General features: G+C 33.6%; 2 protein-coding genes across 3 annotated transcripts; both read right to left on the reverse strand.

Moving 5' to 3' along the window:
* Positions 1 to 5090: 5090 nt before the first annotated feature.
* Positions 5091 to 6931, reverse strand: LOC132050998 (putative pentatricopeptide repeat-containing protein At3g23330). The gene has a single exon (XM_059442313.1). It carries the CDS (start codon positions 6896 to 6898, stop codon positions 5477 to 5479), a length of 1422 nt encoding a protein of 473 aa, XP_059298296.1. The 5' UTR covers positions 6899 to 6931; the 3' UTR covers positions 5091 to 5476.
* A 2293-nt stretch (positions 6932 to 9224) lies between these two features.
* LOC132049909 (bZIP transcription factor 29-like) lies at positions 9225 to 12236 on the reverse strand. 2 transcript variants are annotated; one of them, XM_059440885.1, is made up of 5 exons: positions 12075 to 12236; positions 10224 to 11458; positions 10005 to 10137; positions 9832 to 9916; positions 9225 to 9659 (listed from the first exon to the last, which is right to left on the reverse strand). In XM_059440885.1, exons 2-5 carry the CDS (start codon positions 11357 to 11359, stop codon positions 9496 to 9498), a joined length of 1518 nt encoding a protein of 505 aa, XP_059296868.1. In that variant the 5' UTR covers positions 11360 to 11458; positions 12075 to 12236; the 3' UTR covers positions 9225 to 9495. The 2 variants fall into 2 exon arrangements, with proteins under 2 accessions (XP_059296868.1, XP_059296869.1); XM_059440886.1 differs by having other exon boundaries at positions 10224 to 11471.
* Between the last annotated feature and the right edge of the window lie 237 nt (positions 12237 to 12473).

Here is a 12473-nt window from a genome sequence, read left to right on the forward strand (position 1 = left end):
ACTACCGAAAGGGTTTAAAAACCCCGGGTTAATTTTTTGAGGGGTGAGACCGGGACCCAAAAGGGAAGAAACGAGACGAGATTGAACGGGGAAGCACGTAGTTTGGGATCGTGTTCAACAAACCAAAGGTCCTTTTATTGGGGAAAACCCTTACCCCCAAGGGGTTTCGAGGCCCGGGGGCCCGCGGTTGTTTCCGGTTTATATATGGCGGTTGATCGGGGCCGAGTCCGGTTTTTCATGACCGTTAGATCGGGCCTTTGGCCCCGTTAATCGCTTTTAAATTTCCCCACGCGGGCCATCTTTTTGCCCCCTATTACCGCCGGGTTTTTTAAAGGGCCGACCGTACGACCCAACCTTATCCATATTGGGGGTTTTCCCCTTATTTTTAAAAGGGCTTGATGAGGTAGAAAGGCCCATGGGGAGAACTAAAAAGGAGGTATTTACCTACTTTTAGGTAAGTTAGCTTTTTCAGATCTAAAATATCAGGGACAGACTTATATTAAGTTTTCTCTCTCTCTCTCACTCCTCCGATTTTGTCCGGTTATAGCGTTAAATTCATTGAATCATATCATTTAACATTACCGTGATATATATACATATATATATATATCTAGCTCAAATCATATATAACACATTCATCCAAATTATTGGCACATATATATATATATATAGTCATCTAAAAGCGAATCTACATACACATTTTCCGCTAATCAAAAATAGATTAAAGTATCCACATATCCTATACCTCATTTACAAATTCAACTTATTACCTAATTTCGTTGTAAACAGAATTAAGAATATTTGCATTAGCAACACGTGAATATGTGTTAAAAAAATTCAACAGAAATTATGAGGTTATGAAAATTAATATGGCAATAATTTTACATGTGACAATAATTAAAAGAATATCTAGGTCTCACTAATTCCAATCTTTAATGCAGAAGCGATTCCTAATTGACTTATCCTAAAGCAGAAGGACTTTCAGAACTTGAGGGAGAGCAATTGGAAATTTGGAATGTTTCAACTATATAGATGATGATTTTCGTGCATGTTTCTTTTTGTCACTTACATCACCACGAAAGAGAGTAGTGAAATAGATAGGATCTCTTCACCCTTAATCAGAGATTTCAGACTTAAGTCCTGAATAATAAATTAGCGCTATTACCCGACAATAAATAAATTAATCCTTGATAGAATATTCATGTGATAAAAGAAAGTTATTACGGGTAGATACATGATATTTTGTGTGTAATGGGGTGCATGGATTGTAATGACTCTAGGACTTCTATTGGAAGATTGATTGGTATCAAAAGTGTATAAATCTATATAATTACAATAAATGTATGTATGAAAATTTTACATTCAATATTAGATACGGAAAGAAAAAAGAACCAACCATCAAGTGATAAAGGTGCAAAATCTATAATCAATTGATTATGCTAAGAAATTAAACAATGATACTGACCTAGAAAATCAAGAGCGAGAGAGACAATTAACTCAAAAAAATAAAGAGAAAGCAACATAAGACTTAATTCTTGAATCACCTACCACAGATTCTAAAAGAAAAAAAACAAAGTAACGAACTATTAATTCTACCTACCTTTGTCTCCATGTTATGTGGCTGCAAGGTAAAATGAACATAGTCAAAATCGAAGAAAAACAGTAATAATTTATTTAACATAAAATGGATACCAAGCAAAATAAAATTGCAGTGAAAGAAATCAAGAAGCAGTACGTGAGAAAAGAAGAAAAAGAAGGCCTCTTTCTGAGTTCTAATACGTCAGGTTTTTTATTTGTGCTATATAATTCAAGCAAGGAAACAATTTGTATAAATTATAATTTTAATATATTGAAAACCTAAATTTCAGGATTGAAAGAATAGAAAATTACATACATTCCAATAGTCCATAACTTTGTTATGCACGTAACTTCTTTCTACAAGGAAATGAAATTTCCTATTTATTTGTTTATTGAAAAGGACTAACATTCCTTTAAATAAGGGAAGAATCTATACAAGGTAAAATTTTAATCTGAGTAACAAAGGACTCTAAAAATAACGGTGATTTTTTTTTTATTTGGAAAATTAAATTCTCTCTCATGCCCTTTTTATAGATTTTGGGGGGGGGGGGGGCGTGGGGGTGGGGCATGATTTTGAAAGAAAGAGAAAGTAAAAACTGGATATGCATTAATGATAGTAACTCCTAAAATTAAGTATTATTGATACTTTAGGAATGTAAAAAGTTGAATTTTTGTAATTAAAAAGTTAAAATTTTGAATAAGTTGTATTTATGTAATTTTTAGAAAGTAGTTGTAATCTTTTTAATTATCATTTTAAAAAGTTGTATTTGTGTGACTTTTCCTTATTTTAATTACGTTACATTTTTTTCTGAGGTACAAAAATGTTATGTATAAGATTGTATATCCATATATTTATTATTGCTAAATAAAATATTAGGGCTTAAGTGGCATTATATTTATTATTGCCACATACAAATATAAACGTGTTAAAATTTCATTACTAAAAAAATTAAATTAAAAGGCGGTGTAAGCAACCACTAATACTTACGTTATGGTAGGCAGTCTACGTTACACTCCTCAGGGTGCGGTCCTTTCCCAAACCCTACGTAAATGTGGGATCCTTATGCATTAAACTGCCCTTAATGATAGTTTTACATTTACATAGTAAAATTTATATACACATTAGAAATATTCTCCATTTTATTTTCTTTCAACATAAAATTTAACATCTATCAGCTTGTAAACGATAATTAACCAATTTTATGATGACTGTTTTTAGACACTTCGCCAAACAGGTTCTTAGGCAGGGACTCAATTCCCTATTTTGCTTCTTCATCCCAATGTTGTGCTCTCTCTTTTTTCTATAAATTAAAAGTGGCCGGAACCAATCCTATTCAGTGAGATATGTTATTTGAAATGACATACTTATTATTTATTTTGTGAGGTACAAAATATTATCTAATATTACTTATCATTAAAATGTTGTTTTTGATATATACTAAGGAATATAAATAGATATATAATTGTCAATAAGAGAGAACCTAGAATTTGTAATTGATAAAAGTGAAACTAATAGCCTGTTTGGCCAAGCTTATTTTTTCCCCAAAAGTACTTATTTTTTCGATAAGTGCTTATTTTAAAAAAAAAGTGAAGTGTTTGGTAAAACTTTGGGAGAAAATAAGTCTTTTGGAGAGTAGCGAAGTAAAAACGGCAGCTTTTTCAAACTAAAAAAATAGTTTTTGCCCAAAAGCACTTTTTTGAAAAGTACTTTTGAGAAAAATACACATAGAAGCACTTTTTAAAAGCTTGGCCAAACACTAATTGTTGCTCAAAAGTACTTTTTAAATTAATTGGCCAAACACAAACTGCTTTTAGCCAAAAATACTTTTTTTACAAAGTATTTTTTAAAATAAATTTTAAAATAAGTTTTTTTAGAAAACAGCTATAAAGAAGCACTTAATAGTTGTAGGCTTGTTTTGGCACGAGATCATCATCACAATTCACAAGTCGTGTTTATTAAGAACTATAATTCTGGTTAATTAAGTAGTATACTACCAAAATAATAGTCTGTTTGTCCAAACTTTTAAAATCTGCTTATTTAGGAAAAGTGTTTTTGTGAAAAGTGTTTTCAATCAAATACTTTTGAAAAGTAGCAGTTTGTGTTTGACTAATCAATCTTGAAAAATACTTATGTTAAAATAACAAATTGTACTTAAATCTGGTGTGATCATCTAATATCTAAATTTAACATAATTAGGTATTGTTAAAAAAAAAAGTATTTTTGAAATTTGATCCTGTTTTATTTCCCTTAAAAATTAATATATTTTTTTAATAAAGTAATTTAATGTTGGATATAATGGCATTCCGAAAATTCCTATAAATTGCATTCCTAAAGTTCGTAATGTAAATAAAAATATCCTTGTAAGAGGGAATGAAATTGTCTTCCATTCATAAAATCTAACGTAAATAAAAGTTTTTTGTTGGTAGACTTCTTTATGTTTAGTCTCACGTACGGTTTCCTAGTTGATTGGTTTTCCCATATATTCTTAATGAATTGTACCCAATATCAACGGGTGGGCAATATGTTTAGTTTAATCAGAAAAGAATTTTATCATTGGGTAATTTATAATTATTATTCTTAAATTATACAAATATTTAAAGATATAAAAGTTGATCAGCATTTAGAGGATATTTTCGTCGTTCAACATTTAGCGTATTAAGATACGTGCCAAAAACTAAGTTCATGGGAGATTATAGGACCCTCACATAATTTAATTGTTTAACTGACAATTTAACCATAATTCAGAGGGATTCTTATGTTGTATCCCAAAAATTAACTGAAACGGTATTAAAACATGCTACACAAAAGCTGAAATTTTGGATGAATAGAAGAATAAAAATACATCTTTGGATGAAGGTGGCAGACATGCACCTGTTAGACATATTCAAACTACTTTTGGTTGCTTACTAAGAGAATTCAAACTTGTGAGTCTAGAGAAGTTCCACTCGCATTGATATTGATATCCCTAGAGCATCACTTGGATTGTTTCTTAGGACTAACAAATTTGTCCTGCAAAATTATCATTATTGTTATTGGGTATCAATTATACATTGAAAGAATTGTAATAATAAAGTAGAAGCAAGATATAACGTCATGATAAATTATACTATACCAGCACGAACATATGTTTACAAATCCTAATACAACCTAATGAAATTATAATGTCAGAAAAATATTTTACCTCTAATAATAATCAAGATGAAGGTGGTATCGAGTAGATAAACAACCTTTAACTTATTACTTCAAAATAAACAATGAAATAAACGAAGTAACGGACCTTCCCAAAAAGCAAAGATGCGCCAGCAACTATCTTCTATGCTCAGGGTCGGCTCAAGGTCAAAGCCACTAATGCAATGGCTTTTGGCCCCCAAAATTTTTGGGGCCTCATTTTTTATTAAGTTTTATGACTAATTTGTTTTAAAATTATTGTGAGTTATAGTATTTTTATGTAGTTTCTAAATATGTGAATTGTTTTTTGAAAATTTAAAGATTGTATGTCTGAATTCATAATCTTTCATTGCTATAAAACTCTCCTTATATTTCTCATCCAGTCCGAGCATTTCAAATTCATGGCCCAGCCCAAATCCTCTTTCTATGTTGTCACTTCACAAAAAAGAAATCGATTCATCCTTTCAAGTCCAAAAATACTTTAAAGAGCTTAAATGAAAATTGAGTTCTAGAACTCCAGTTCAGTAGAATAACGATTTCTTTCAAGTAGCTCTTTATTGAGATGGAAGAGGCAGTCTTTATCACTTCACTTTTAGCTATGTATCTTACAAAATGGAAACAACAAGGGCCCTCACAATCTGTGCCAGCGATACCTCTTAAACCATTTCTTTTGACTAAACGAATCCATGAGAAGAGGAATGTAGCTTATTTCTGATCATTGCCTTTATCTCATCCAGTGATATCTACCAAACTATGTCCTATATCTCTCTTTAATCCCTTCTCTTTTATTTGTTCCCTCAACATCTCAATTTCATTCCACATGCCATTCCTGGCATACATGTTCGATAGCAGAACATAAACACCGTCGTTTTGAGGGTCCAAATCCAGTGCCCTTTGAGCAGCTAATTTACCTAGTTCGACATTGTCAAAATTATGGCAGGCACTAAGCAGGGCTCCCCACAAGGTAACAGTGAAATTACCATTCTCTTCGTAAGATAAGTCGTTGATTAAATTCCATGCTCTATCCAACTCACCTGCACGACACAGTAAATCAATCACACAACTATAGTGCTCGGGGCTGGGTTCCAAACTGTAATTACACGCCATTGATTCAAAGTACTCCATTCCAAGATTTACGTGGCCAGTGTGACTACAAGCGGAAAGAACAGTCAATAACGCTACACCATCTGGTTTAATTCCATCCATTACCATGTCATTAAAAAGACTAATCGCTTCTTCAAATTTCCCATTTCTTCCGCAAACACCGAGCATTGATGTCCACAGAACAACATCCTTCTTTCTTTCTCTACATCTAAACCCGACCATATCAAAAACATGCCTAGCTTTCTCCACCAACCCACATTTTCCATACATTTCAATCAACAAACTTTGCAGAAACACATCAGATTCCACATCATCAACTTTTCGAATAACACATCCATGAACCTGCTTACCCAATTCAAAAGCAGATAGCCCAACACAAGCTCGCAAAGCAGCCGAAAAAGTGAAATTATCACAACATAGATTTAAAGATAACATCTTTCTAACCAATGCCAGTCCATCTATCCACATCTTAGCTTCAGAATAACCAGAGAGAAGTGCATTTACACACACTGTATTCTTCACAGGCATTTCATCGAACAACATATCTGCATTCTTGATACACAAAGATTTTGCATACAAATCAACTAAAGCACACCCCACATAAACACTAGATAACCAACCTGATTTTATCACATGGGTATGAATTATTTCCCCAAAGTTTATATTTTTCACACCAGATGAAGCTGTAATGGAACTACACAACGTGTATGAATCAATGTCAATACAATTAAAATGCATAAAAGAGAATGTATGAAGAGATAAAGAATGATACCCATTTTGGGAAAAATGGGAAAGAATTGAATTTAAGAACAAAGGGTTTCTTGGTTTGAGTAATTTGAAAAAATTGGTTAAGGTTTGAAGTGAAGTTGTGGATGATGATATGAGTTTGAACTGAAGATTAGGGGAGATGAAGAGTAATCCTGTTGTAATTAAATGTGCATGAAATACTTTAATGGCTTTTAGATTCTTTGAGTTGCAAAAATGATGAAATATGTTAGTTACGGAATGGAAGTTTGGTCCTGTTTTAAATTGGGATTGAGTGAACATAACCGAATTTATGTCAGTTTAGTAATCACAATTGACAAGTGATTGTTTTCGCCCCTTAATATAAGGTTGTAGACATCAAAATTTAATTGAATTAATTCATATAAAATTTGGATTAAATTCTATGTTATTAGCATATTGATCAAGTTAAATTTTAATTAATAAAGTTGGATTAATTATTTACACCAAAATTACATGATTTGAATGAAATCCAAATTACATTTGGGTTAATCTATTAAATTGGGCTTTACAAGATGAGTCCAACCATTTTTTTGCGCGGATTACATGATTTGAATGAAATCCAATTTTTACCCTTACGTTTGGGTTAGTCTCCAAGATAAATTAAAAAAAAAAAATTGCAATTCGTAAGGTTGGGCGCGTGTATTCTGTTAAGGAATTACAAAATTTATCTTGACCCGTACTACGTTCTTGTATAGAGCGTATTTAGCATGTCTTTCTAGTTTTAAGGTGGGGGCGCTTTTAATTAAAAATACTTGGAGATTATCAAAATCTTTCTACTTATGCCAAACCCATAAGTATAAGTATGTTCCCCCCTCCCGCATAACTTTAATTTCTATAAAATGGGGACTTCGCATTTCTCAAAAATTATGAAGATCTACCCAAGAAAGTTGCATAGCATTTCTTCACAAATTTATTGGGACATAAAGGGCAAACTTTTATGCGGAATTGGCATAAACTTGTGAAGAATTATCAAAATTATCGGGACATCTCTGCATAAAGGCACATGGGCCAATGTTCTCCAAAGGTCTTTAACAAGAAGGAGCGTATTCGATTTAACATCATCTCTCGAGAACAATCTAAAATTTTCGAACACGTAACGTATCGAACTTTAAAAAAATTCTTCCAAGATTCAACACATCAATTGTCCGAGTCCAATCCTTCATTCGAAAGATGCTAAAAATTGAGACCCAAATACACAAATCAATGCACCTATAACAAGAAGATTTCTCCTTTTGAGAATCTTAAAATTGCATAGCATATTGACTAAAAAAATAATTAATAAAATGATTTTTTTGCACATTTATTTTATAATTGCGAATATTTATTTTAGAGACATCATCCCTCAAGAACAATCCAAAATGCTGCTCAAAATTCTTCCAAGATTCAACACATCAACAGAAGTTAATCCTTCATTCGAGAAAGACGCTACATTGCCTCTCAAATCAATGCGAACAACAAGAAGATTAGAATCAAAAATACATCCAGAGTTGTACTCATCTTTTTATTTTCTGCTAGTAAAATTTATTGCGAATAGATTTTTGGCACGCCCAATGTGACTATTTGTGCACTCCCAAAGTTGGAGGGCATACTTGCTAGCTGAAGCCAAGTTTGAGAGTCTGTTTTTGTATTATGTCTTTTAATATTTCAACTAACTTCTTCTTGTTTTTTGGGGGTAACTAACAGATTGTACTAGAGAGTGTTTGGATTGGCTTATTTTAAGTATTTATTGACTTTTAAGCTCTTTTCTAATTTTTGTGATATTTGGGGAAAATAAAAAATGTTTTTAAACACTTAGTTTTAGGCCAAAAAGTACAGAAATAAGGCTAAAGCCAAAAGTTGGGTATTCCCAACTTATGGCTTTTAGCAGTTAGCTTATAAGTCACTTTTAAAAAATCAATCCAAACACCCTCTTATAACCTATTTGGATTGGCTTATTTTAGGTGCTTTTAAGCTAAAATAGCTTTTAAACACTTTTATAGTATTTGGATAAAATAAAAAAAAATATTTTTAAAAACTTGTTCATAAGCTAAAAGTCATAAGCTAAAATTTCTAAAATTTCTAACTTAACGGACTCTTAATCATCTGAACAACAAGCTAAACGTCCGCAGTCGGCTTTTGTCCAAAGAAAAAGGAACCACTAGTCCACTACTTCTATCTACCTTCCACAGTTTGCCTCTCTACCTTGTTAACAGTAAAATTACATCATATAAAGACTGGTAGTAAAAACGCGAAACCACGAGTGATCTTCTAGAGCTTACTGCTAGATTGTCTTATTAATTTCATTCGTCTAAACTTCTCTCTCTCTCTATTTCTTCTGTTTTTTGGTGCTTTCCATTTTCCTGATTTTTTCAAATAAGAAGATAATTGAAAATGGGCATAGTGTACCAACCATACACCACAATATACACATACACATACACATCATTTGAAAGAATTGTCACCATAGTTCATTGGGATTAGTACTCCTTAAAGTTAATTAGGACTTGTAAGGCTTGCAAGAGAGCTCATAACATTTAGGAGAAGTACAATTAAAGCCAATGAAGAAATTACTAGTTGTAACTGAAAAGAACAGAGGATAGGATGCATCTAGTTCAACTTTTGCGAATACCATGACAATAACTTCATATAATCATGAATCAGTATCCTCCTTGCCCAAAGAACAAAAAGTGTTACATCAAAAGCTTCTATATGACTACCAGGAACTCAAATAAACATGCATGCTTGATAAATACCAACCACACCTTAAGTTGTTCTTTCTTGTGAATGGAGAACTAATGAATGAATCATGCTCAATGAAACTAATCGTTATCGACTATCATGGAAACTAACAAAATATAATGAGAAACAGACATTTCAAACTACTTTGATTCGTGTTTTGCAGATGCATTGTTGTTCTGTTGTCGCTGCAACTGGAACATCTGGGGATTGAGAGAAAGCTGCTGAAACTTTGCAGCATCTCCATTTAAATCAGCATTAGCAAGCTTCAGACGTTGAACTTCACTGGTTAATGCTTCATTTAGAGCTGTCACAGTGAAAAATAACACCATAAGGTTTGACACCCGACTTCTAACCCCACAGGGAATTAAAATTTTGGAGCATTTGCATTTTTCTCTACTAGCGATGACATAAACAGAACATATAGGTAAACACAAAGATCCCAACAGAGTTGTGTATCATATAAGAAAGATGCCTACCATCACGGAGTTGAGCCTGTTGCTCCATGGATTGCAGCCGGAACTTTAGCTCGTGATTTTGGCTTGTGAGCCCAGAAGAATCTCTCTGAATGCAATTACAAGTCCAAGCCTAACACATTAGAACAGGAAAGAAACTTTTTGAACTATATAATACTGAAAGTTGAGATTTTTACCTGCAACAGAGTGAGTTGAGCAGACAATGTGGTGGCTTCAGTCTGTAAGGTTTGTACCTTGTGTTCCAACTCCGCAATGTATCTCATCTTTCGCTCTTTCGAACGAGCAGCAGACTGACGGTTGGCCAAAATCCTTAAAAAACCAAAAAGACAGGGTGGGTCAACGGCACAGCAAAAAGGAAAACCAAATCAAGGCATCAACTTTGAAGGGAACACTACCTTTTGGCACGTTTCGGATCTGCTAAGGCTATCTCTGCAAGTTTTTCGTTTGCCATAATTTTCTTCAATTCAGCTCCATTGAATTCGCCATTCCCAAACTCCAAACTGAAACCATCTGAATTCGCATCAAGTGAATTTGTGGGCGAGAGTTGTGGTCCAGGTGACGGAGGCAACTTTGGCGACTCATCACCAAAGTTTAACTTCCCCATAAAACTATCCATCGAAACACTCCTGTAGTGTCTGACAGTTGGAGCAATATCTCCTCCAGCACGCCTTTTGATCCCCATACTGCTGCCACTGTCATTCACACTGCTTGTTGCTTCATTGTCACTGCTATCACATCCATTTGTCTTTGTACCGCTGGCTCTACTATCACTGTTCTCATTACCCTGCTTATCATCCATACCTGAGGAGTTCAACGACTCAATATTGTCCAAATTCATATACGCGGAAAACAAGTCATCCACAACTTCTCCTTCAGATTTTCTTTCACCCATTCCCTCAGCATTGTTATTATCCCAAAAACCTTCACGTTTAACCAACTGCGCTGGCTTACCACTAGCGCCAGGACTCCTTGATGGAACAAGTGGCGGTGAGGACTGCATAATAGTAGAAAAGCCAAACGGGATATCACTGTTAGACCTTCTATGAGCCTTACGAGGAGGAAGACTCTCTCCTACCTTTGATGAATTAGCCGCTACAGGGTCAGACATGAACGGCGAGGGAGAATCCTTATATGGTGAAGGGCTTAAGGGTGGCAAGGAATCAAGTGAGAAAAACACTGGTTGCGATAAAGATCGTGAATGTGAGGGCCCTTGCCCTTGAGTAGTAAAACTTTGCACACCTAGTTGCTGACTCGTCGGCCTGCTTACTGGGATATGAGAATATGGTGAAATAGGGGGCATTTGCGGATGATGAGAAGGCGATAAACCAACCCTTTTGGTACTATTTTCAACACCATAATTCGGAGAAAACTGCCGCATTTGACCATGGAAATGGGAAGTAGACAATTGTGGTATGTCAAGTTGGTTTGTCGATATAGGTTGGTGTTTTGGTAGGGAAGAAGATGATGTCCCAAATGATGATTGCAGTCTACGCATCATATCAATGTTAGCTCCCTCACTTTCACCCCCCATCTGTTCCAAATTTTCAACTCCACCAATCAAATATTATCCAAAATTGATTTAATGCCTCCACTTTTACAACAAAATTCCCAAGTTTGCAATTCTTGGCACCTGAATATGAAAGCTAAAATCTCAAGTCAAGCTCATCAAATGCATAAACCCCAAAATGAGAATCCAGCAAAAACCAATTAAGTCAATAATTTCATTAAAACACTTCTCAATAGATATGATGTTATCTAAAATCTCAAGTCAAGCTCATTAATACAATAAACCCCAAATTGACAATCAAGCAAAAAAGACTAAGTGTAATCATCAAACAAACAAACAGTCATTGAAACCAAAGTACTATGCCAGCACTAAAACAAGGAAAACAACAAAATCAAGAATGATATTCAATGGAAAAAGGTTGCAATCTTTGGACAATTCCCAAAAAGGGTATCAAGTAAAAACCAAGAAATGAATCTTCAAATAAACAACCAATCATCAAAACTCAAATACTAGACAAACTTAGAAACAAAGAACACAAAAAAAATCAAGAAATGAACATTTTTTTTTTTTGATGACATGGGAACCCAACATTAAGTGATAAAAGCTACAATCTTTGGACCATTGGTGGATCTACTAGTTTAAAACTTTTAAAGTACACAAATTTATACTAACCCCTTCTCCCCAATGACTTTAAAAAAAAAAAAAAAAAAAAAAAAAAAAAACCCAAGTTTAACAGTACCTGAAACTGAACAATGGCTAAAGGGTCTTCTTCTTGTTCTTCAATATGTGTTAATTGGTGTGTCTTTTTGTTTGGTGTGTGTTATCTCTCTATAATAATAATAACAATGAATGGTTACAACTACTGTGGTTACACGGATTTCATGAATTCTACTATTGCCTTCTGGACTGAACTAGTAGCACTACTCAAAGCCGCGTGAATTTAATATGCATTTCAATTTCATTTAGCTGAAATTTGCATTTGGCCCGCATTTCAATTTCATTCCGACTTGCATTTCTCATACTCCGTCCCAAGTTATGTGATATAGTTTGATTGATCAAGAAATTTAAAAAATAAAATAAAATTTTTGAATATTATAATTTAAAATAAATCGAAGATATTTGTGCGTTATAAATCATC

Source organism: Lycium ferocissimum, chromosome 3, assembly GCF_029784015.1.
Source record: "Lycium ferocissimum isolate CSIRO_LF1 chromosome 3, AGI_CSIRO_Lferr_CH_V1, whole genome shotgun sequence".
Lineage (NCBI taxonomy): Eukaryota > Viridiplantae > Streptophyta > Magnoliopsida > Solanales > Solanaceae > Lycium > Lycium ferocissimum.

Excerpts from the sequence above, each read along its gene's own strand:
- LOC132049909 (XM_059440885.1), bottom strand. The coding sequence starts at position 11,359 with ATGGGGGGTGAAAGTGAGGGAGCTAACATTGATATGATGCGTAGACTG. Across the intron at positions 10,138-10,223 it reads GATCCGAAACGTGCCAAAAG|GATTTTGGCCAACCGTCAGT; the intron begins GTAGTGTTCCCT and ends TGGTTTTTTAAG. Across the intron at positions 9,917-10,004 it reads CTCAACTCACTCTGTTGCAG|AGAGATTCTTCTGGGCTCAC; the intron begins GTAAAAATCTCA and ends AATTGCATTCAG.
- LOC132050998 (XM_059442313.1), bottom strand. The coding sequence starts at position 6,898 with ATGTTCACTCAATCCCAATTTAAAACAGGACCAAACTTCCATTCCGTA.